At 37.8% G+C, this 26,980-nt stretch overlaps 1 protein-coding gene across 4 annotated transcripts in view; it reads left to right on the top strand.

Annotated features, from left to right (window-relative positions):
• KMT2E (lysine methyltransferase 2E (inactive)) overlaps positions 1-26,980 on the top strand; it is a 106,607-nt gene that overhangs the window by 27,247 nt on the left and 52,380 nt on the right. For all 4 annotated transcript variants that reach the window (XM_066240506.1, XM_066240505.1, XM_066240503.1 and 1 more), the window contains one exon: positions 957-1,141. In XM_066240506.1, the coding sequence (XP_066096603.1) occupies positions 1,071-1,141 (71 nt within the window). In that variant the 5' untranslated portion in view covers positions 957-1,070. The remainder of the gene's footprint in view (positions 1-956; positions 1,142-26,980) is intronic.

Raw genomic sequence — 26,980 nt, 5'->3', positions numbered from 1 at the left:
CTCATTATTTCAGGTATAACATGTCAGGGACAGTTTTGACTTGCTCTTTTCCTGTTTATAGGATATCTGTTTTGTTCCCTAGTTATACTATATCATTACTGAAAAGATTTAGAGTAGATATTTCACAAACAGTACCTATAGCATGTGTTTATAGCAAGTGTTATACAGTGAATTTAAGTTTTAAAAATCGATGTTGAAGCTATGTTTTTGTTACTGTGGTAAATTTGTTTTAAAAAACACATCAGGTGTATTAGTTTTCTCTACTAATGGTCTGTAATAAAGATATAAGGGACCCTATAAATGTACATGCATTTCTGTAGTATGGAAATTATCAACCACTGTAAAACAGTTTATTTTATTACAGATAAAATAAGTCTCCTTTTATACATATGTAAGCAATAGAGTGGTATTGGTTCAAATCCTGGATAAAACTTTAAACTGAGCAACTTTGGTTCAGTTATTTAATCTCTTGCTGTTGTAGATTCCTTAGTGGTAAAGTGGCGATCCCTATCTCAGAGTTGTGGGGATTAAATATATCATCTATGTAAAAACTGAGTATGGTGCTTAGTCCATAGCAAGTACCCAATCTTTGTTTATTGTTAGATCACACTGAACCAAGAAGACTTGTTTTTGAATATTATACTATAAAAAGTTCCATTTTTTCTTTAAAAATGAATAATATTTGTTGTTTCTTTACTGAGCAATATAAATAGTAATCCTTCTTTTGGCATCCTAAGGAAGATTATGAATAAGAAACTTTTTTCTTTTGATCACAATCTTAATTCCAGAAAAATATATGAAATAGAGACTCCCTGAGTCATTCAAATTTATATCAGTATTATAATAAAGAGTGCTTGCTTTCTTTCATGTGTTTTACTTACTATTAGTTGTTATAGTGTGGCTATTCCTAGGAATAGGATGATTCTTAACTTTTTGTTCCCTTTTCTTTTAAACAGGGTTTGTGGATGCACTTAGATGTTTGCAATGAGCACTGTGGCTGGCATGCCCCAGTGTTTTGGATACCAATGTGTAGGACTCCATAGTAATCGAATTTATCAGAGGCGAACGTCATGAGCATAGTGATCCCATTGGGGGTTGACACAGCAGAAACGTCATACTTGGAAATGGCTGCAGGCTCTGAGTAAGTATTTTAAGGGATTTTTGGATAGAGAAAGGCAAAATATTTCATGCAATTATTTTAACAAAACCAAGCAGTGCTTGATTTGCATTTATATTTTTCTCATTTTAGACTTTTGGTTAAAATAAAATAAGGAAGTTTAAAAGCAAAAAATCCTTTTAACTAAAATTACTTTTATAAATAAACTTTTTTTTTCTTTTTGTATTTTTCTGAAGTTGGAAATGGGGAGGCAGTCAGACTCCCTCCCGCATGCACCCGACCGGGATCCACCCGGCATGCCTACCAGGGGGCGATGCTCTGCCCATCTGGGGCGTAGCTCTGTTGCAACCAGAGCTGTTCCAGTGCCTGAGGCAGAGGCCATAGAGCCATCCTCAGTGCCCGGGCCAACTTTGCTCCAGTGGAGCCTTGGCTGTGGGAGGGGAAGAGAGAGACAGAGAGGAGGGAGAGGGAGAGGGGTAGAGAAGCAGATGGGCACTTCTCCTGTATGCCCTGGCCGGGAATCGAACCCAGGATTCCTGCACACCAGGCTGACGCTGTACCACTGAGCCAACCTGCCAGGGCCTATAAATAAACTTTGAGTCAAAATGAGATATCTTTTTCTAGTTCTTTTTGTCTTTTTTATTTGCTAATTGTTGACATCAAAAATCAATAAATAATTATTTTTTTGATTGTAAAATGTCATGTTTATAATGGAAAAGAATTTTGTTTTATTTATTTAATTAATTTTTTTAATTGATAGAGAACAGTGTTAACTTGTTCTATTCAGTTGTATACTCATTGATTGCTTCTCGTATGTGCCTTGACTGGGGATTGAACTCATGACCTTGGTGCACTGGGATGACACTTCACTCACTGACCCACCTAGCCAGGGCCAAAATAATTTGGTTTTAAGTTTGAATCTTTAAAAAGTTGTAATATCCATTGAACACAGAGTTTGCTTTGTTTTTTGCTTTTTTTTATTTTTTTATTTTTCTGAAGCTGGAAACGGGGAGAGACAGTCAGACAGACTCCCACATGCGCCCGACCGGGATCCACCCGGCACGCCCACCAGGGGCGAAGCTGTGCCCACCAGGGGGCGATGCTCTGCCCCTCCAGGGCGTCGCTCTGTCGCAACCAGAGCCACTCTAGCGCCTGGGGCAGAGGCCAAGGAGCCACCCCAGCGCCCAGGCCATCCTTGCTCCAATGGAGCCTTGGCTGCGGGAGGGGAAGAGAGAGACAGAGAGGAAGGAGAGGGGGAGGGGTGGAGAAGCAGATGGGCGCTTCTCCTGTGTGCCCTGGCCGGAATCGAACCCGGGCCTCCTGCACGCCAGGCTGACGCTCTACCACTGAGCCAACCGGCCAGGGCCTGTTTTTTGCCTTTTTTAAAGTTGAGTTGAACAATAAAATTCAAGCCAGTTTTAAATAAGAAAAAGGGAGTGTTTTCTGCTGTATGATTATTTTAACATTTTTTACCTTTATGGTAGTTATATATTTCTGATAGTTTCAGTGAAAGGCTTACTTTGCCTGTAGACTAGTTAGTGTAGGAGGTTGTGTGAATAGATTTTGTTTTATTTTTGAATGATCAGCCACTTAACTCTAAAGTTTTGCTGTGAAGATTGTTTTTTTGTTTTGTGGAATTGCAAGGATTTCAAGTGACAGTGTTGGAAGCTGAAATATGGTAATATGTGTATGTTTGTTCTCTGATTCTGTATATAGTTCCTTAGCGAGACTCTTACTGACGAGAAAGTTGAACTTCAATGTAATTTAAGTTTTTAAAAAAGGAAATTTTACTTTAGGGCTGCTAGAACTGATGTGTGGAAAGAATGAAAATAATTATTGTTCTTTTGCTGGCATTTCACGTGACCTAGAAGTATTTTTACCATTCCTCCTTCTACCATTGGGGAAGACAGAGATGCTCTCTAATATTCTTATAATGTACTATACAGTTCATTTAGCTATATAATTATTCTAATATAATTTTTAAGAGCTATTGTGTGTTTTTTGTACTATGTATGAGTTATTTATTTTTTAAAAGATTTTATTTATTGTTTTTACAAAGAGAGGAAGATGGGATGAGAAGCAGTTGCTTTACTCTAGCTGTTCATAGGTTGCTTGTCCTATGTTCCTTGACTGGATAAGCCCAGGGTTTAGAACTCATGACCTCAGCGTTTCAGATCGATGCTCTTATCTACAGCACCACCACAGGTCAGACCATGTATGAGTTATTGTATGAATTATTCTTGTTGTAAAATAATAGATTCCCAAACAGGGCACTCTTGTGACAATTGATTGCTTTGCAAATAGGGACACTACTAAGAAAGGAAAGAACTTGGAAGCAGGGCTTGAGAGGCAAAGGGTTCCAAGTCTAAAGTACTAGGCCTTTTTTTTTTTTTTTTTTGGAATGGACCAATCCTTTATTGTTAGACACTTTCACAAAGAGGTTGTCAGTACATAAGCTTTTCAGTGGAGAAGAACATGAAAACCAGCCTCTAGCCAACGTCAGCTGCTCTGCTCTGGGTCTCTGCTCCTCCTTGCCCAAGTGGTGGGTTGGAGGTGTGTACTTCCCCTCCTTTATTAGCTTATCCTGCTTCTGCATGATGGCAAGCATCTTATAGATGCAAATCCATATGTGATCATAGTTATTGGTAATAATCAAACATTCTTAGTTTTTAAAAAATACTGTTTGACATTCTTTTTTAAAAAAAAGCCTTTTAAGCAATTTATACAAGATAATTTATGAAATATTACTCATATTCTAGATAGGAATTTGTCTAGTATACAATGCAAGATACACCTACCTGTGCCTTGTTTGAATGTCTAATTTGGGTGCTATAAGGCAATTCATAATGAAATTACAAAAACCACATAATTATACAGTTAGAAGAGAATGAATAATACATTGAAAGAGAGCAGTGTAGGGGATAGCTTCATTCTATTCTATTCTATTCTATTCTATTCTATTCTACTCTATTCTATTCTATTTATTTTAGAGATAGAGAGAGGGAAAGAAAGAGCACACAACAGGAACATCCATCTGTTTCTGTATGTGCCCTGGCCAGATATTGAACTGACATTCTCTGCACTCCTGGACAATGCTCTAACCAACTGAGCGTTCCAGGCAGGGCCTGCCTATATTCTTTATTAAATACATTTTAAAAGTATTTATAGAATTTAAGTATGATTTATATTATGGAGCCAAATCTTTTCTGGTATAAATAAGCGAGTGAGATCCACCCAGCAACTCTTGTCTGGGGCTGATGCTGAAATCACCTAAGCTCTTTTTAGTGCTTGAGGCTGATGCGCTCAGGTCAACCTGAGCTATCCTTAGCGTCCAGGACCATGCTTCAACCAATTGAGCCACTGGCTAAGGGATGGGGAGACAAGCAGATGGTTCCTTCTCTTGTGTGCCTTGACTGGGAATCAAACCCGGGAGATTCATACATCAGCCAGTGTTCTATCCATTAAGCCAAGTGGCCAGGGCCAATATGCCATTTTTATTATGGAAAAATTATCAATTTTTAGATAATTACAGAGCAACTGTCTTTGAGGAAATACTCTGTTTTAGGAAATTTTTATTTTTTCTATTCCATATTATGTCACTTGGGCATAGTTTCCCCCACTCTGTAGACACAGAAAGTATAGCTGCTGCCAGTTTTTATTCTCGGGCAACCATCAGGTTTCTTTTGGTTTAATTTTCAAATTTTAAATTCTTTTTTATATAAAACCTGAAAGCTTAAAAAGACCATTAAAACGCATTCCCTCTCCCTTCCCCCAGAAACATAAAGCTTTTGGAGTTGTTTTCATAAGAACTTTTGATGTAATTAACATGTTGCTTCCTTTTGATTTTCGAATTCTATTCAAAAGATACTATAGTTGTGTAAGATGCAGGCTGCTGGAGGAAGGGTGCAATGGACTTTCCTGTATATTTCTTTGTTAACCTCCTGTGAACCTACATAATTATTTCAAAATAAAATGTTTTTAAAAAGAGAGAGTTACCTTTTTTGTGCTCATGTGGCTGTATACTATAAATCAGTGGTCCCCAACCCCCGGGCCACGGACCAGTACCAGTCCGTGGGCCATTTGGTACCGGACCGCAGAGAAAGAATAAATAACTTACATTATTTCCGTTTTATTTACATTTAAGTCTGAAAGATGTTTTATTTTAAAAAAATGACCAGATTCCCTATGTTACATCGTCTAAGACTCACTCTTGACACTTGTCTCGGTCATGTGATACATTTATCCGTCCCACCCTAAAGGCTGGTCCATGAAAATATTTTCTGACATTAAACAGGTCCATATGGCCCAAAAGAGGTTGGGGACCAGTGCTATAAATTGTATGTTTTCTTTTTTTAAAGATTGTACTGCTAAAATATAGTGTGTCACAAATAAACTAAGATTTAGGGGATACACAGTGATTATTTAGTAAATGAATTAATACACTGGGCCAAATTTATACTCACTTCTGAGGTTATAAAAAAGAATTTATTGGCTCACTTAGAGTTCATCTAGTCTATCTGTAGCATCTTAGAGATAGGAAATTGAAGGTCTGGTTCAGGATTTATGAAGAATGGGTTCGTTAAATTCTGGTTCAGTATTTCCATACTCGGTAATATTTGTTCTTAGATAATAAAAGTCATTATTTGCAGCAAGTTCAATTCTGTGTTATATATTTTTCTCTCATCACTAAGTTTTGAAAATATTGGGTTTGTTTTGCTTTTCCTTAAGAGTTAGGGATCTTGTATTTTACTCCTTTTTGTTCTCTTATTACCTTGCCGAGAGTTGGATCTTTGTGAATATTTGAAATAGAAAGGCTTCAAAATACTTTGGGAATAACTGATTAGTGAATATTGATAGACTATGATTTAGGGATAGCTGCTTTAATAAAAAGATTAAAATTTTGTTTCACTATGTTTTTTCTTAAGCAATTATAAACATTTCTTTTGTCAGATTTAACAGATGTTTTATTTAAAAATAACTTTTTACTATACATAGCATTACCAAAACTAAAACCTTGACCTTGGTGAAAAGAAATGGAGTTGAAGCCAGTGGCTATAGTGGAGACGATTCGATACCATTAAAAAAACTGCATATAAGCCACTCATAGATATTAGAAGGAAGCTTTTATCTGCATTTTGTTCTGAGAATTGAAAATACTAATCACAACATACAGGTTAACATAATGACTGACTGGTTTTCTCTAGTGTGTGGTATAATCCTTGGTACAGTTGAAAATATGGAGAGGTAAGGGTACATTTTAAGGGAAAGTCAACTAAGTTGTAAATATTTTTTTAAACTTGAATAGCAAAATGACCATAACTGTTGGAATACCTTTCTTACCAGGGAGCTATATCTGTAAAAATTTTAAATTAACTGCCTGTCCATAAACATAGGCTAATACTAGAAGTAGACTTCTTAGCATAATTTGATAGGATAATGCCAGCAATCTAAGAAAAAGCACATTTTGGATCATCATTTATAAGCATTAACTGTGTGGAGAGTGTTATGCTAGAAGTTCAGTTCAGATTCAAAGGTAAAGTATAAACTTTTATCTCTACTCTTAAGGAAATTTTAATCAGATGGGAAGTCAGAACTCTAGGTCAGAACTATCCAGTAGAAATATATGAGTAATATGTGTACTTTAAAATTTTTTAGTAGCCATATTATAAAGTTTTTAAAACTGAAATTTTGTTAAATATTTTATTTAACTGGAATATATCCATAGTATTATTATTATAACATATAATCAGTACAAAAGTATTAATGAGATATTTTGTGTTTTATTTTTCACACTAAGTCTTTAAAATCAGGTATGTATTTTATACTTCAGCACCTTTCAATTTGAACTAGCCACATTTCTTTTTTTTTTTTCTGAGACAGAGAGAGTCAGAGAGAGGGACAGATAGGGACAGACAGACAGGAACGGAGAGAGATGAGAAGCATCAATCATCAGTTTTTCGTTGCAACACCTTAATTGTTCATTGATTGCTTTCTCATATGTGCCTTGACCACGCGGGCCTTCAGCAGACCGAGTAACCCCTTGCTCGAGCCAGCGACCTTGGGTCCAAGCTGGTGAGCTTTTTGCTCAAGCCAGATAAGCCCGCACTCAAGCTGGCAATCTTGGGGTCTCAAACCTGGGTTCTTCTGCATCCCGGTCCGATGCTCTATCCACTGCACTACCGCCTGGTCAGGCCTGACCTAGCCACATTTCAAGTGCTCAGTAGCACATGTCTAGTGGCTACTGTATTTGATAGAGAAGCTATAGGCTGGATAACAAAGAGAAGAAGAGAGCAGTGAAACCTAGGCTAATTATGAAAGTTGTAAAAGTGAGATCATAAAAATCTACCTCTTTTTGAATAAGAAAGGTAAAGATAAAGCTTTCTTATGAGGTAGATGTTGTTATTCTCAGTTTACAAGTGAGGAAGCTAAAGTCACAGAGCAGGTAAATAGCAGAGGCAAAATTTAATGATTTGTTGATGTTAGGCCTTTTCTATCACAGCTTCTTTACTAAGGTTACAAAGAATAATTTATATAACATAACTACTCTGTTTTGATAAATGCCTTATGTAAGTAGTAGTTTCAGTTTTAGAAGTACTTAATTCAGTATAATAAATGACTGTATATAACAATGGTATTTTCAGATACGTAAAAGAAAACCTAGACTCTGTTATCACTAGATAGATAAGGAAGTTGAGCCAGGGTTCAGCTCTTTATTAGAATTGTATGTTTTTTATTCTCTTCTATTCCTTTCTACTTCTTCGACCTCTGGCATTCCAACCATCTGAATTTCTTTTTGCTTATTGATTTTATTTTCTTTTTCTTTTTTAAAAATTTATTTATTCATTTTAGAGAAGAGAGACAGAAAGAGAGAGAGAAGGAGTGAGGAGCAGGAAGCATCAACTCCCATATGTGCCTTGGGTAGGCAAGGCCAGGGTTTTGAACCGGCGACTTCAGTGTTCCAGGTCGACGCTTGATCCACTGCGCCACCACATCTGAATTTCTAAATTGATCAAATAAAAAAAGGATGGGAAACCTTTCTTTAGCTGAAAAGTGGGAAGAGGTATAAATAAGGAATGTTAAATTTCTTCTTTTGTAGCCTTTTTAAAAAAGAGAAAAGCCAAATTTTTCCTCTCAGAAATTGGGAGCATGATTTTTAATATAATGTTTCTTTTAATATTGTTACTACCAAATATTCTTGGCATCATTAGAAATCATTAAAATGAGCTTTTATATTAGTAAGTGTATTTTAGGATAAGGTGGACAAATTAGTAAATATGACATGTAAGTTAGAGGCAAATTATTTTGGAGGAGGGCTTCTAGTACTATTATATAAGTATTGTAGTAAATACTTATCTGTTGACTGAGAGGACTAAAGAGGGAAATTGAGTTTTCAGTTGTATTCTGCCACTGGCATACTAGTGGGCCCTTAAACAAGCCACTTAATTATTGTGGACTTTGGTACCTTCATTTAAAAAAGAGGGCTTAGATTGAAGTATTAATGTGATTCTTTTTGACTTAAGGAGAGTCAAGTCTGAGATTCAGTCAGTACATTTTTACCACCTGTATATTGCTATAATATTTGGTACTGTTTTCAGTGTCACTAGAGCCACCTGCTGACAGAATTTATTAATTTGTTGAAGTGGTTGGGTGCTTTTAGCCTGAATTTGTATAATTGAAGATACAAAAATGCTTTGCATATAATGAAATGTTTTCAGTAACTTTTTATTCGTTCATTTTTTAGTAGTAAACATTTTTGCTTATGATTTCTTTACACTTAATCCCCAATCAAGAAACTAATACTTTCTGCTGCTCTTAAAGTGTTGATTCGCTCATCCTAATTTGGAAGTACTTTCATTTAAATGGGGTTTTGTTTTAACATTCAAAAGCCTATTTTAAAGTACTGTCCTAGCATTGTTTAAAACTATGCTTTGAATGATGCTGAATTTCTCATTTGATTCATACTTAATTATATACAATTTTTTTCTTCTCATTTTCTTTCATTTTTGATACTGCAATGCAGAGCTAACTCACTGTACCCATACAACTGTCTATAATATAGTCATAATGTATGATATCTCTTACTCATCCCAGAAGAAAATCAGGCAGATACTATTCCCACTTTACAAAACAAATGCAGCTCAAGGAAATTATCAGATTTACGTAAGCATATAGAGTTAGTAATAAAAAATAGAGTTAGGTTTGAACCCAAAGTTGCTTAGCTCTAGATCCATGCTACCACATAGGTCAGAAGAGCCAGGTTTTGATGAATTAAATGAGGTAAAGTGCCACATGTGATTGAGGACACTTGTTAACACAAAACCTATTCTCCATTTAAAAAAATTTACAGATGTTTTTGAGTAACAGAGAGATTGGGACCGATTTGTTGTTCTACCTGTTTATGCATTCATTGATTAGTTCCTGTATGTGTCTTGAGTGGAATCAAACCCCCAACCTTGACATATCAGGATCACTTCTCCAAACAACTGAGCCACCTAGCCAGGGAAAAATAATTTTTTGTATGCTGTTGTAATATGTGTAATTTTAATATGATACCTTTGAAAAATGATAGGTTACAGCAAGGATGAAAGAAATGGACAGTTTTGATCGTAAATCTGAAGGAGCACGTGGAGAGCTCATGGAGATCTTTTACACCAATTACTACAACAGTGGGGAGCCAGTTTATCTGTGTGCCATTTCTGATACCCAAGTGTGTCTTACTGAATGTTTTTACATTAAAAATAAAATTAGAGGCCCTGGCCTGGTGGGTCAGGGGATAGAGCAGAGGTCCCCAAACTACGGCCTGCAGGCCGCATGTGGCCCCCTGAGGCCATTTATCTGGCTCCCACCGCACTTCTGGAAGGGGCACCTCTTTCATTGGTGGTCAGTGAGAGGAGCATAGTTCCCATTGAAATACTGGTCAGTTTGTTGATTTAAATTTACTTGTTCTTTATTTTAAATATTGTATTTGTTCCTGTTTTGTTTTTTTACTTTAGAATAAGATATGTGCAGTGTGCATAGGGATTTGTTCATAGTTTTTTTTATAGTCTGGCCCTCCAACAGTCTGAGGGACAGTGAACTGGCCCCCTGTGTAAAAAGTTTGGGGACCCCTGGGATAGAACGTTATCCCAGTGCACTGGAGTCATGGGTTCCATCCCCAGTCAGGGCACCTATGGGAAGCCACCAATGAATGCACAACTAAATGGAACAATTGAGTGGAACAAGTTGATGCTTCCCTCTACCCCCTCCCTCTTTCCCCTACCCTCTCTCTCTCTTCTCCTAATCAATGGAAAAAATTTAAAAACATAAAATCAGAGATTTCACTTAAAACACTAGTATAAATTTCTCATTAAACTCCAACTCTTTTTTTTTTTTGTATTTTTCTGAAGTTGGAAACGGGAGGCAGTCAGACAGATTCCCGCATGCGCCCGACCGGGATCCACCCGGCACGCCCACCAGGGGGCAATACTCTGCCCATCTGGCGCGTTCCTCTGTTGCAACCAGAGCCATTCTTGCGCCTGAGGCAGAGGCCATGGAGCCATCCTCAGCGCCCGGGCCATCTCCGCTCCAATGGAGCCTTGGCTGTGGGAGGGGAAGAGAGAGACAGAGAGGAAGGAGAGGGGGAGGGGTGGAGAAGCAGATGGGCGCTTCTTCTGTGTGCCCTGGGCGGGAATCGAACCCGGGACTCCTGCACGCCAGGCTGACGCTCTACCACTGAGCCAACTGCCCAGGGCTCCAACTCTATTTTGAAGGTTTATACAGGGAAGAAATTAAGTTTTTGATGGGGAGGAAGGAAATCATAGAAGTCCAATTTCTGAGGCATCAGAGCTTATTCAAGTATTCTCTAAACTGTTCTTTTTTTCTCTTAATGATTAGCACCTCTCTTAATGATTAGCACTTTGCTTTTTTTAGATCTTAAGTTCAGTTCACCCAACTTAAATGCCCACACTAAGAATGTCTAATGTGGCTTGGAATAATAACTTCTGATGGCTTTTTAAAGAATAAGGACACTTTGGTATAAACAAGTAAGATTTAATATTTGTAGAGTGGTTCCAGAAAAATGTGGTAACATTGAGGAAATTACTATGAACAGAATGGTAGTTGTTCTGTCTTCTGAGTTTCTTACAATAATTTAGAACTAAGACATATTTGAAAATAGTCTATTTTCATTTTTAAGAATGGAAATACTATATAAAAATTATTTTAATGACCAAAATTATTCTCCATACCTAAGTTTGTGAAGTAATGAAAATTAAAGTGGCATAAGTTCAGTATTACCAGAATTTAAAGGCTTTGTGTAACTTTCTAATAAAGCGACACATACTGCAATTTTGTAATACAAAAATGAAGTAAAGCTAAGTCACTAATCCATAGGCATAAATAATAAATAGTACTCTAGTAAATTTCACAGGAATAGTGGAGGCAATTGTAGTTTGGTGGGAAAAGTGCTAGAACAACTTAAGAGATCTGGGCTTTAGTATTTTCTTTGCTATTGTAACATGTGACTTGGAATTAAGAGTCCATTTAACAGACACGGAAACTGACACCCAGTGGGTTTATATTTTGTATATCACTGAGTTTAGTGGTAGAGAGTTGGGGCTTGAATCTAGAATTTGTGACGTTTAGATTAGTCATCTCTTTGTCTGTTAAACTGGAGGTTGGACAATATGATCTTTTTTTTTTTTTACACAAGGACAGAGAGAGCCAGAGAGAGGGATAGATAGGGACAGACAGATAGGAACGGAGAGAGATAAGAAGCATCAATTATTAGTTTTTCGTTGCGACACCTTAGTTCATTGATTGCTTTGTCATATGTGCCTTGACCGCAGGCCTTCAGCAGACGGAGTAACCCCTTGCTGGAGCCAGCAACCTTGGGTCCAAGCTGGTGAGCTTCTTTTCTTTGTTTCTTTTTTTTTTTTTTGGCTCAAGTCAGATGAGCCCGCGCTAAAGCTGGCGACTTCGGGGTCTTGAACCTGGGTCCTCCGCATCCCAGTCTGATGCTCTATCCACTGCGCCACTGCCTGGTCAGGTTGGACAATATGATCTTTAAAATACCTTCAAGGACAGTGCCTGAACATCACTTTGGAGCATCACAGATTCTATTTTCTTGAACAGTTTCTGTCCTACTGCATTCTGTCTCACACCATCCAGGACTTAGCAACTGACCTTCCACCCCTAGCTCCGTGATATCATTGTCTGGGGGAAGGGGGACAGGCTATACCTGTCTAGACTTCACGGAGCAGATTTTCTACCACCAGTTCTAGGCCAGACAAATCTACTTCCATTATGAGGAAAGGAAACCACACCCTGACACTCCCCTGGGGCCAGATGCAGACCAGCCCTACCACATCATTGTTTTGCCTGCTCTACTTACCAGATCTTAGCAATAGCATTTCACCTTCTTTAGTCCCCCAATATCACCTCAAGGGGTCAGAGGTAGGCCCTAGGAGTGAGTAATTTAGATTAAATCCTGACTTTCTGTCAGAATTATATGTGACTGTCATTTTTATGATTCCTTGGGCACTGTCTGAATTGTTGGCCCTTTCAGATGTTTGAATCTTTCATTGTTCTCCCTTTTATTAGTTCTTCCACCTGTTGCATGTAGTTTGGCATTTATTTTAACCACACTACTATCATATTGAAGCAAATGCATAGGTTTCAGGCCTTATGTTGCTTGTTCTTTTACCAGGATTTGATACTATTGACTCTTCATACCTTTTGCTTTGGTGATTTTCTTTTTCTTTTAATTATAGTAACATATACATAACAAAATTTACTATTTTAACTTTTTTGTGTGCACATGCGCAAGAGATTGAGACAGGAAGGGAGAGGTGAAAAGCATCAACTCGTAGTTGGTGTGATTGCTTCTCATACGTGCCTTGACGTGGGTTGGGGGGGGTAGGGGGGTTCCAGGCTGAGCCAATGACCCCTTGCTCAAGCCAGTGACCATTGGCTCAAGTCAGCGACCATGAGATCATGTCAATGATCCTGTGTTCAAGCCAGCAACCCTCACTCAAGCGTATGAGTCTGTGCTCAAGCCAGCAACCTTGGGATTTCGAACCTGGGACGTCAGCATCCCAGGTCAATACTCTATCCACTGCGCCACCACCTGGTCAGGCTATTTAACTATTTTTAAGAATACAGTTCAGTGGCATACTAAACCATACTGATAGTGGTACTGTAAAGCCAGTAGCCACGGCCACCATCACAGCAGCCTGGCCCATGCAGGTTCACATTTTATTTGGACAGATGGTAATGAAACAATGGAGCCAAGAACTGGTGGGCCATTAGCTTTAATCCTAGCTTGCACCCATTGGGCAAGTAAAAACACACACTGGGCCCCAAAACCCACTCATTCAGTGCTCACAAAGCTACTGACTTATCTGAGTTTCCTAGAATCAAAGGTTTCTAGCTCACTAGCCTTATTCACCTCTGTTCCCCATCTCCTTCTCTCTGCACAAACTCCACACAAACTGGCTTCTCCAGCACTCTGCCATCTTGGCTGCTTCTGGCCTCCTCCACGTGGCCTTTCTCTGCTCTCCTCTCTAATGCTAATCTCAGGAACCGAGAGAGAGAAAGCTCTCAGTCTGCCCCACTTTATAGTGTGGAAACCAAAACCTATAATCCAATATACAAACAAGGAAGTCTCTGATACAAAGTCACCCATCTGAGGCATAATGGGACTCCTCATGAGAGTGCACCACCCCACATCAAAAAGGGTGGGAAAGCCTGACCAGGCGGTGGCGCAGTGGATAGAGCGTCGGACTGGGATGCAGAGGACCCAGGTTGAAGACCCGGAGTTTGCCAGCTTGAGTCTGGGTTCATCTGGTTTGAGCGAAGCTCACCAGCTTGGACCCAAGGTCACTGGCTTGAGCAAGGCGTTACTCAGTCTGCTGTAGCCCCACGGTCAAGGCACATATGAGAAAGCAATCAATGAACAACTAAAGCGCCACAACGAAAAATTGATGAGTGATGCTTCTCATCTCTCTCCATTCCTGTCTGTGTCTGTCTGTCTCTCTCTCTCTGTAAAAAAACAACAACAAAAAACAAACTAACAAAAAACAAAGCAAAAAAAAAAAAGGGTGACAAAGGCTTAGTCCTAAAACCAAGCCCCAGGCTACAGGGATCCTGCCTGTCCACAGCCCGCCCCCAACACACATTAATACAATCACACCTATCCAAAGCAATCACCTGGGCCAGTGGTCCCCAGCCTTTTTTGGGCCACGGACCGGTTTAATGTCAGAAAATATTTTCACGGACCGGCCTTTAGGGTGGGATGGATAAATGTATCACATGACCGAGACAAGCGTCAAGAGTGAGACTTAGACGGATGTAACAGGGAATCTGGTCATTTTTTAAAAATAAAACATCGTTCAGACTTAAATATAAATAAAACAGAAATAATGTAAGTTATTTATTCTTTCTCTGCGGACCAGTACCAAATGGCCCACGGACCGGTACCGGTCCGAGGCCCGGGGATTGGGGACCACTGACCTGGGCAACGGGTTTCCACGTGGACAGCACCATCTTTAACAAAGTGAGCATAATATATTTCATCTGTCCAACAGGTACTACCAGTGTTGTATAACCATCACTACTGTTTCTAAATTTTTTTATCATCTTAAACAGAAACTTTGCACTTATTAAATAACCTCTTATTTCCTTCAGGCACCAGTGTCTGGTAACCTCTATTTTTATTGTCTGTCTGTATTTGCCTATTCTAGATACCTTATATAAAAGGAATCATAAAATATTTAGTCTTTTGTGTCTGACTTATTTCACTCAGCATAATGTTTTCAAGATGCATCCCATATTCTAGTGTGTATTAGAATTTCATCCCTTTTTGTGGGTGAATAATATTTTATATTCCTTCTACAATTCATTCTTTATATAGAAGTTAATGCGATGCACCACATTTTATCTGTTTATCTGCTGAGGGACACTTGAGATGTTTTTACCTGTTTTCTATTGTAAATAATGCTACTGTAGATACTGGTTTACAAGTATCTCTTTGAGTCTTTGATTTCAGTTTTTTGGGGTATATAATATAGGAGTGGAATTGCAGGGTCAGAATCTAATTCTGTTTAACATTTTGAGAAGTCACCAACTTCCATTTGGTTTTTGTTTTATGACTTAATCTTATTTTAAAATGTTTTTTCTCTTGTTTCTTAAATATTTATGTTTTCTAGGAGTCTGTACTTAACTTACTGTTGTAAACTGATTTTATCCACTTTTTTATTTATTATTAAGTAAGAGGAGAGGGGGCAGAGAGACAGACTCCTGCAGGTGCCTGGACTAGGACCCACCGGGCAGAACCCCCTATGCGGCAATGCTCTGCCTATCTGGGACTATTTTTAGCTCCTGAGATGAGGCCATGGGGCCATTCTCAGTACCCTGGGCCAGCTCACTTCAATCAGTTGAGCCACGGCTGCGGGGGTGGGGTGGGGGTCGGGGGGAGACAGAGAGAGAGAGAGAGAAGGGGGAGAGGGAGGGATAGAGAAACATATGGTCGCTTCTCCTGTGTGCCCTGACAGGGAATTGAACCTGTGATGCCTACATGCCGGGCCAAAGCTCTACCACTGAGCCAACCGGCCAGGACTGATTTTATCCACATCTAAAGCTTTCACCATTTTCTATGTGTTTGTGACTTCCAAATTATCCTTGACCTAATTCTGTCTCATAATCTCCACCCACATAGCCCTCTGCATTAATAGACTCTTAATTTAGTTATCTTATGACTAAAAAGTACATGTTTGTTACAGAAAATCCTTTTTTACTTTCTAAATTATTTATGAATTTAAAATAAAATTTAGAGCTAGGTTCAGCAAACTTTTTCTGTAAAGGGCCAAAGAGTAAATATGTAAGAGTTCGAAAAATATGGTTTATGCTGCAACTACTCAGCTCTGTTTTAGTGGAAAGCCAGACAGTATATGTAAATGAATGGTCATGATTGTGTTCCATTAAAACTTTATTTACAAAGTTAAGGTAGTGGGCTGTTTGGCTCAGGTATGCCTTGACTGGCCACTTCTAGAGAGAAAGTAAATCTTTAAAAGATACAGTTTCTAATAAAGAGTATTGGTTTCCTCTGATTCCACTGGGTTAAGCAAGTACTACTAGTTCAGTGGTATGACTTTCTCTAAAATTGTAACAACTTGATAAGAATTTTTCAAATTGTAACAACTTGATAAGAATTTCTCATTTGTTTATTTGAGGGCATATTATAAATCAGCTACTGTTTTAGGTGCTGGGGAATACAACTCTTTATCTAAAAACCTCATTTTTTAAAAAGTTTTTATTTATTAATTTTTTTTAGAGACAAGGAGAGAGAGGGAGAAACATCGACCTGCTGCTCCACTTATTCATGTTATTGCTTGACCCTTACATGTCCCATAACCTCGGCATGTAGGGACAATCAATGCTCTAACCCAGTGGTCCCCAAACTTTTTTTGGGCCATGGACTGGTTTAATGTCAGAAAATATTTTCACGGACCGGCCTTTAGGGTGGGATGGATAAATGTATCACATGACCGAGACAAGCGTCAAGAGTGAGTCTTAGACAGATGTAACATAACAGAGGAAATCTGGTCATTTTTTAAAAATAAAACATCGTTCAGACTTAAATATAAATAAAACGGAAATAATGTAAGTTATTTATTTATTCTTTCTCTGCGGACCGGTACCAAATGACCCACAGACTGGTACCGGTCTGCGGCCTGGGGGTTGGGGACCACTGCTCTAACCAACTGAGCTACCTGGCCAGGGCCTTAAAACCTCACTTTTATATTCAAATTGAAACAATGCTTTTCTTATTAGAGTCCTGTTCTTAAACTTGCCCTCTGGATCTCATCCCTTTCACCTTCTCAAGATCTGTTATTTTTCCCCCGGATATTAAAAGGATGATTGGGCTTAAAAACAGATGAAAGAATCCATTGCTGAGGTGATCATTGACCCTTGACAGAATTCTTATGTTTAAGAAGGAGAGGGGCCTGACCAGTGGTGGCACAGTGGATGGAGTATTGACCTGGGGTGCTAAGGTTCTAGGTTCGAAACCCTGAGGTTGCTGGCTTGAGCATGGAATCGACATGATCCCATAGTCACTGGCTTGAGCTCAAAAGTCACTGGCTCGGCTGGAGCTCCCCTGTCAAGGCACGTGTGAGAAACAATCAATGAACAACTAAAAGTGCCATGACTTCCCTCCTGTGTTGTCTCTCTCTCTCTCTCACTCACTCAAAAAAATAAAATAAAATAAAAAAGAAAGAAGAGGAGAAACTAGTAAAGGAAACCACTAGAGAAAAAGAGGAAGATAACTATAATGATACTGATAGAGAAATTAGCATTAAACTAAGAGTTGCTAAATAGGTGTTGTGCTTTATAGTTTTTCATTTAAGATTAAGGTGTATATATATTTTTTATTTAATCCTAACCAGGAGCTCTATATATAGCAAGTAAAATTATTATTTTCATTTTATATATGAAAGTAGCTATGTCTTAGAGAAGGTAAATACATTGTACATGTTCACACAGGTACTAATTGATAGAACTTAGGGTTGGAACCATTTGTCCAGGCTCCTGGCTCAGGTTCTTTCCCCTTTATTGTACTATGGTTTCATTCCATAGAAGCCAAATAATGAAAGAATTCCCAGAAGAAAGTGAGCCGTAGTCTTCCATTAGGGTCTGCTGATAGAATATTTAGACAGAAGTCATGATTTGGCATATCCTAGCAAGGAAAATGGCACCATTGACTGTGAGATAGAGTAGCTCTGATGAGAATTGGTGACTTTAGGAGAGAATAAACATATAAAATCATGATGTCAAGCTATTTAGGTTCTATATAATAGAATACACATTCTATCAGAGGCAGCATATATAGCAGTTTAGAACAAGGAAGGCCTTGGAATCAAGAGGCCTGAGTTGTATCTGGCTTTACCTCTTAACTACCTCTGCAACTTGGGTAATGAACTTCTCTGATAAGATAACTTCTCTCATTTGTACAGTAAAAAATTTTTTTTCATAGGTTCCAAGAATTAAATAAGTAGATTTAAAAGCATTTAACTCAATATTTGGTATGTGGTCCGTGCTCAATAAATGATAATTGTTAAAAGGAGATGAGCCATAAAACTATTGTATTGTGTTCTCAGTTTTTATTGATGGGCATCTAATTTAGATGTTAGCTCTGGATATTGATGAACAGAACAAATAGGATATTGTTATAAAGTAAGCACTAGGGGAGTGGGATATGATACAGTTTGAATAATAACAGTAGTTTGTATTTGGATGACAGTTTAACCTTTTCAAGATCTTGATACATCATGCTTGCCTGGTTATTCCATATCTCCTGTAAGTTTAGTTTTTCTCTATATTAGATCATTTCCATCTCATAAAACTTCTTCCCCTTTTACTTATTCCATTTCTCTCTTCTTATTATTAGCAAACTCCCTGAAAGAGTTTTTTACACTCAACTCCACTAACTAGCCATGTTGTCAAAGTAGTTGGTAGTCTTAATTTTAAATTATACAGATTTCTCAGAATTTGATGTAAATAGCCATTCCTTGTTAATATAAAGATTTAACTTGTTTGTCTTTCTGGCTTGCCATACCTAACTGGCTACTCTTTCTCATGTTTTCTCTGATCCTCTACCCCAGAATCTGGCTTTGTTTTGTTGTTTTCCCCCAGGCCCATCTTTTTAAGTAACTCCATCTCTATCCAGTTGCATAAGCTAAAACCCTGAGTATAGGGGGCTTACAGGAGTAATTCTTGATTGCTCCTTTTAACCCATCCTCCATATCTAGTTCACTGGTCAGGCTTGTGTTGGCCTCTAAAATACACTTAGAGTCAGTACAGTTCTCTCCATTTCTAGTCCAAGTCTTTGCCATCTCTTGCCTGGAACACTGCAATAAAGTAGTCTTTGTGTTTTTTTGTTTGTTTTTATATTATTATTATTTTTGCCTTCTACAGTTCATTCTCTATGTAGAAGTTAATGTGATTCTTCTGAAGCATAAACCAAATTATATAGTTCTCCCACTTGAAACCTTCCAGGGATTATTTTGTTTTACATAAAATTATACTTAAAATAAAATTCGAACTTCTTTTGGCCCCAAAGGTCTCACTTCTCTAATTTCTCCTTGATATTCTCCACTTAACCCACTGTTACTCTCACATTGATATTATTTTTCTTGTTCTTTTGAACATTTGAAATTTGTCCATGCCTCGATGCCCTTGTATTTGCAGTTCCCGCTGCCTGGAACATTCTTCTTTTCTTCTTAGCATAGACTTAGCTGAGCTCAAATATAACTTTCTAGTGAGGCCTTTCCTCTTCACAATGTCAGTATCTGAATAACTTCTCTGCAGTCATCTTGTGTTTTGAATTATTTTTTCATATAAACACCTTATCTGTTTTACTATATATCACTATATCTGCAGAACCTACCATATGGCCTGGCATAATAACTGTTGAGTCATGAATTTATTGCTTGAATGTGTCTTGGTTTATTCTGCAGGAATGATTGTTGAATGCTTATATCTTAGCTAATTTTATTTGTTTAGGAGAGACAAAACTAAAGCTAGATAGAATATTTCACAGTTTCTCCATTGCAGAAAATTGTAAAGGGCTGTTGAACAAAATGTCCCTTGTATGTAAAAAAATCTCACACAAATGGTATGATTTCATTGAGTCGAATGCTGTAGCAGTTCTAATTAGTACCTATTTCAGGAAGCTGGGAAATACTATGAGGCAGTAGGAAACTAGCAGAATTAAAAGAGCAACTAGCAAGAAATTGAAACTTATTACATATATTATCTGAGTGACTGTGTAGTGGTGATATTTTTTAAGTGTATTTTGACTAAGATATTTTACAATAAATCTCACTCTCTTTAATTAATGAGGGATTAAATAATGATACTTCCCAGATCATACAGTTAGAAGTAGGCATTTAAAATATTTTGTTTTCTCAATTCTAGAGTCTATATAAAGCTCTCTTTGGAAGCTCTGTGGTAATGTGCTATAGATTAAAAATAGGCACTTGAAACTGATTCAGGCTTTTTGTGGCTAAAATTAATATTCTGTTATAAAGAGAACCAAATTAAAGGTTTATTTCACAATTCAGCATAGTCCATTAAGAGAAAAAGTAGATTCAAAGAAGTTTGTCACGTTGTATAATAACTAGAAATTAAGTGGATGAAAAGTAATTTAAGCATAAATGGCAAATGACACCAAGTTTGGTAAGGTTTAAAAGACACATTATAAGGAGGAAGGCTGTCAGAATTATTGGGAACTTCTTCTTGTTAGTGTAATTTATAGATTCAGGGATTACCAAGAGTTACATCTCATAGTAATAAAATATTTGAGTCTTTTGTTTCAACATTGTCATTGAAAACATCTCAATATGGGATGCATCCAAGAATGGTTAATGGTTAATCACCAAAGTGAGTTGGTCCCATACTTGATAATCAAAAGAACTTAAGGATAAAATGACAAAATTATTAGTTGTAATAGCGAGTTGCACATTTTTATATTCATTTTTTTATACAAAAAGGTTACTGGTTTGGACTCTGGCCATCATACACTCATGAAAATCACCTTGAAACTAGACAGAGTACTAAGTTTTTCAGTAAAGCAAAGAACTGAGCAAAGGTAACTTGTTTGTAAGTGGGGCAAGGGGAAGAAGTCTTGGAGAGGTAGTACTTTTTTACATGTTCTGATCGGGTTCAAGGCTTCTCAATCTGCTGAATCTGGGAGAATCATTTAAAGATTACTTCACATTTGAAGCCTTCAGCTTTACCTTGCCATGTTCCTACTCTGATAATACCTTGCTTGGGGGAGCAATAAACCATTAGGTGCTCTATATAGTTTTTAAGGATAAAGAACATTATTCTTTAGCTAGATACCAAGCCACTTCTTGAGCTAGTCCTTGCTTGACTTATTTGCCCTCATTTCTGGCCCCTTCTCCATACCTTTAACTCTTATTGCTCCAAATTTTAGCAATTCTTTTTATTCTTTGGTTTCTAAATCTTATTTATGTCAGTGAACATAAGATTGAAAGTGCTTATCAAAATGTAGATTCCTGAACCCGATCTTTAAAATTTTTGATTAATTTGATGAAGTACAGCTATAAAAAATTATATCACATTCTTTTACAAGTGATGGTAATGCTGATGGTCTGTTAATTACGCTTAGAGAAACATGCTTAAATGTGTCTTGCTATTGATATCTGTGCATGTGTGTGTCTTGTGTCTGGAATAATTTCTCCATCTTTTCCATCTCTTTCTTGGGCTGGTTAACTTGTCATTCTTTAAAACTTGCCTAAATGTGACTGCTGTTATGAAGGGCCCTTGTGCCTACCTCCAATGGCACTATACTCATTGATGTACTTATTTTCTCCATATAGCATTTTCTTGACAAGAATCACTTCTTTCACTTCTTTTTTATTTTATTTCATTTATTTTTTTGTGATAGTAACAGAGAGAGTCAGAGAGAGGGACAGATGGGGATAGACAGACAGGAAGGGAGAGAGATGATGCAGCAACTTAGTTGTTCTTTGATTGCTTTCCTTTTGTGCCTTGACCGGATATCTACAGCAGAGCAAGTGACCCCTTGCTCAAGCCCACAACCTTGGGCTCAAGCCAGTGACCATGGGGTCATGTCTATGATCTCATGCTTAAGCCAGCAACCCCACACTCAAGCTGGTGAGCCGGCGCTCAAGCCAGATGAGTCTGTGCTCAAGCTGGTGATCTCAGGGTTTCAAACCAGGGTCTCTGCATCCCAGTCTGATGCTCTATCCACTGCGCTACCGCCTGGTCAGACTCACTTCTTTATTTTTTAATTCCCAGTATCTCAGTGTCTTCTACTTAATATGTACTCAGATGTTTATGGAATAAATAAAAACTGTATAATTGTAAGTTTCTTGAAGGCAGGGACAATGTCTTATCTTTAGCTCTCTCATAGTCCCTGGAAAACATTAGGCTTTTATATTTATTTACTCAGTGCTAGTCAAACTGAGGTCTATGTAAGATGGGTAACCAGGGGCTCTGTGACTAATAGGAAGTTTTAAAATTTTGATATTTTAATTTTGAGCTTAAAGGAATTTTGAGCTTTAATTTTGAATAGGAAAAAATTCAAGTATGTTTAGAATGATCCTGGATAACTACCACTTTATACTGAATACTGCCATGGAATTTGTACAAGTTGTTGAATTTGTGTTTGATGGTGTTGGTATACAGATCACCTTATGTCCCAGTTTAACATAATGTTTCTCTAAATCCAAATCTACAAAGGAAAATCCCATTTGATGGGTGTGTATATTACTTAATTTTGAGAAGTGGCTAAACATTATCCTAAAGTCTAACTATCCTCTCCATAGTCCTTCAAGACTCCCCATGCCATTTTTCCCTATCTTTTTTGCATATTCATGGATATTGTTTTTCTCCATTATTACTAGTTTTTTGTTTTGTTTTGTTTTTGTATTTTTCTAAAGTGAGAAGCAGGGAGGCAGAGAGACAGACTTTCACATGTGCCTGACCGGGATCCACCTGGCATGCCCACTAGGGGGCGATGCTCTGTCCATCTGGGGCATTGCTTCGTTGCAACTGGAGCCATTCTAGTGCCTGAGGTGGAGGCCATGGAGCCATCCTCTGCCCCCAGCCCAACTTTGCTCCAATGGAGCCTTGGCTGTGGGAGGAGAAGTGAGAGATAGAGAGGAAGGAGAGGGGGGGAAGGATGGAGAAGCAGATGGGCACTTCTCCTGTGTGCCCTGGCCGGGAATCGAACCCAGGACCTTCCACACACCAGGCCAATGCTCTACCATTGAGCCAATTGGCCAGGGCTGGTTTCTTTTTTTTTTTTTTCAATATAAGATACTCCTGCTATAAAATTCAAATGTTCAAAGTATTGCATATTTTTCAGAAACATTTTTACCTTAATGAAACCTCATAATGTTCTTATCCCTCCTATTACTCTAATAGATATGTCCTGTTCTTGAACTCCTAGGGTCTAGGACTTTGACCTTTTTCAACTCCTTCAAGGAGGTCATTTTAGGTTTGATTAAACATTTCAGATTTACAGAACTATCATAAACCATGCTTGACACTAGTCCATATGGTATATAGGACAGGAGCCACAACTTGTCAGAAGTTAGCATGAGATTTCCTCTCTATGTGAGACCACATAGGATTATAGTCAACCATCTAGGAGCTATTTCCTTTGTCTTCTCAGGTGACTGGTCAGGTACAAGGGGACAAGATCCACATTGGACTAGTGTGCGAGTCTCCCTTATTTAGAAGCCTCATACCCCTCAGAAGCCAAAACTTCTTGCCACAAGCATAAGAGAGCTTCTAGGTTTCCTGCAAGGCACATGCCAGTTGTAGGAGTCATTGCATATTGGGGAAGTTCAAATCAGTGGCATCCACATCATGTATTTATAGTTTCCCTGACAAGATACTATACAGTTAATTTACCAATCAAGGGCCATTTTTTTTATTAATGTGCCTAGCAATACAGCAAATTACCTTATCAGGTTTTGGAGGGAACAGAGGTAGAAAGGTAACTAAAGATCATAGTCTCATGCAGAAGAGGAAGGGGTTTTATTAAGCATTTATGCATACCTTTTTCATGGCATTACACTATTTTTGCCTTGTATGGTGGTTTTTATGTATTGTCTCTTTTTGCCTACCCTACTGCTCCTTCCAAGATCAGAAATTCTTTGAGGAATATGAGTATGTTTTTTTGTTTGTTTGTTTTGCAAGAGAGTGAGGGAGGGACAGACAGGGATAGACAGACAGGAAGGGAGAGAAATGAGAAGCATCAATTCTTTGTTGCTGCACATTAGTTGTTTATTGATTGCTTTCTCATATATCCCTTGACTGGGGGCTCCAGCCAAGCCAGTGACCCCTTGCTCAGGCCAGTGACCTTGGGCTCAAGCCAGTGACCTTGGGGTCATGTTTATGATCCTGTGCTCAAGCCAGTGACCCTGTGATCAAGCTGGTGAGCTCATGCTCAAGCCGGATGAGCCCGCACTCAAGCTGGTGACCTCAGGGTTTTGAACCTGAGTCCTCTCTATCCCAAGCCGATGCTTTATCCACTGCGCCACTGCCTGATCAGGCTCTTGAATCACTTCATCTGTAACAACCTTTTAAATTTGTTTTCCCTTATACCATATATCAATTGAAGAAACTGGGTTTTTGGCTTACAGAAGTTTCAACATTCTGAATTTGGCGTCATGTAATATTCTACCTGGCATTTAGATCTAGATATTTGATTAGCTTCAAATTCCCCTACCCCACCTTTTCTCTCATTTTTCTGTTTAGCGTGGTATTTTCTATGTGGGACTTTGTACTTTTTATTGCATAACATCAAGAAAGGCACATAAAACTTGGTTGTCTAACTATAATCAACAGGCTATGTCAACCTTGTCTGTTCATCAGCTTTCAACCTTTAAAGGTTTTAGCTTCCATTGTTATCTCTTGCATAAATCCATTATCTCTTGAGGGTTGCATATTGGTGATTTTTCTAGTTTAATCATTTCTTCTGCATTTATTACCTGGTAGGATACTTCCAAAAGAATTAGTCAGTACCCAGGTATTGGCTTAGTTAATAAGAGAGCATACTTCTTATTTCAATTTTAGAGCCAAGTTGCATATTAGAATGTCTTCTTATACATTTCAGTTCCTCTACTTATGGGAAACAATTCAAAGTTTTGAGTTTATCTTCAGATTCTGATGGTTTTGACCAGTTGACCATACCTTATTGCTTATATATTGGGAATACTTTATGTGTCATTTTTGAACATTTTGAATTCCCAAACTAGAAAATATCTTTTGGCAGTTTCCCATAGGTAAAGAGATTATCTTTCTGACAATGATTGCTGTCTCAGTTATTTAAGAACACAAAACAGCCTGACCAGGTGGTGGCACAGTGGATAGAGCGTCAGACTGGGATGCAGAGGACCCAGGTTTGAGACCCCAAGGTTGCCAGCTTGAGCGTGGGCTCATCTGGTTTGAGCAAAAGCTCACCAGTTTGGACCCAAGGTTGCTGGCTCGAGCAAGGGGTTACTCGGTCTGCTGAAGGCCCGTGGTCAAGGCACATATGAGAAAGCAATCAAGGAACAACTAAGGTGTTGCAACACGCAATGAAAAACTAATGATTGATGCTTCTCATCTCTCTCTGTTCCTGTCTGTCTGTCCCTCTCTGTCTCTCTCTCTCTGACTCACTCTCTGTCTCTGTAAAAATAAATAAATAAACTCGACCATTTTAACCTTTAAAAAAAAAACACAAACCAGTATGAGTACAAATAAGTATCAACTCTCTTTGAAAAGTGACATAAAAATTCTGTAAGTGAAATTTCATTTGTTTATAGAATGAACACAGCACGTTTTATGTTTTGATACAAAACTATTTATAGAAATAGAAATACTATGCTAGTGAAGCTTCTTACGTGATGATGTTTACTTATTAACTCAATATTTATGTGAATATATATAATTTTGCTAAACTACTTACAAAAAATTTATTATTGCAAATTATCTCTAGTCCTGTCATTAAAAACTTATTAAAGGTTTATGATAATATTTCAGATTTTGAGGAAAACTACTATGACCTTAATATAGTGATTTTTATTAGTATGAGTTTCTGTTGAGCTCTTATGCATATGTTATATGATAGGTTTGCTTGGATTTAATTGTTTTCTATTGATTGGACATTTGAGTGAGTTCTGCTCTTATATCTAGTTTTATGAATAGTATTTCAATGAACATCTCAATTCTGTGGGTCTTTAATTAGTGGGAATTACTTTCTTAGGATAAATTTCCAAGGATGAGGTTATTGGATTCAAGGAATGTTTGACTTTTGATGTTTGTCACAACATTGTGTTCAGATTTATTGTGTTCTGGCAATGCAGAGCTTTGAGGGTATTTAGCAGCATAGGACTTTTTAAGAATACTTCTCTATGGATGTGTTATCTTATATTTTGGGGGAAATCTGTAAAATATGTCAACCAAAAATTTAATTGTAACTTATTAAAATAACTTTTAGTAAGAGGTGTCATTGCAAATCGGGATCTTGATAAAGTATTTCTGCCTCCTTGCATCGCCAGCTTATCAGTGCTGCAGCTTTAATTTGAATCATGAGGCTATGCAAAGCATTTGTAACTTGTTTACATTCTTGACTGAAAGTTTTATTTTTTATTTCTAACTGTAAGCTATTCCAAAATATCAAAGTGTGCCATATTTGTTAGTAATATATTCAGAGTTTGATCTAAATCTAAATATTAAGAGTAAATTTTTCTATTCTGTCCACAATTCCTGCATGCTGTTTTAATAATAGTAATGTACATCAGAAATTGCTAAAGTTCCACTTCTTCCTTTTATGTAATTTTTTTTACAGGACAGAGAGAGAGTCAGAGAGAGGGATAGATAGGGACAGAAAGACAGGAACAAAGAGAGATGAGAAGCATCAATCATCAGTTTTTCGTTGCGACACCTTAGTTGTTCATTGATTGCTTTCTCTTATGTGCCTTCAGCAGACTGAGTAACTCCTTGCTTGAGCCAGCAACCTTGGGTCCAAGCTGGTGAGCTTTGCTCAAACCAGATGAGCCTGCGCTCAAACTGGAGACCTTGGGGTCTTGAACCTGGGTCCTCCGCATCCCAGTCTGATGCTCTATTCACTGTGCCACTGCCTGGTCAGGCCCTTCTATGTAATTTTTAAAGAATTTGAAAGGAATCAATATTGTAATCAAATGTAGTTTGGTAGTATCTATCATTATATTTGCATTTTCCCCTTTGTTTCAGTATTTCTACCTCCAGGAATTCAGGTTGTAGAAATACCACCATGAATGCAGAAAAGATATATGGAAGGGTGTACATTTGCAGTGATGTCTT

Source organism: Saccopteryx bilineata, chromosome 7 (assembly GCF_036850765.1).
Source record: "Saccopteryx bilineata isolate mSacBil1 chromosome 7, mSacBil1_pri_phased_curated, whole genome shotgun sequence".
NCBI classification, from domain to species: Eukaryota; Metazoa; Chordata; class Mammalia; order Chiroptera; family Emballonuridae; genus Saccopteryx; species Saccopteryx bilineata.
The sequence above is the reverse complement of the archived record's forward strand: the minus strand, read 5'-3'. Positions and strand labels throughout refer to the sequence as shown.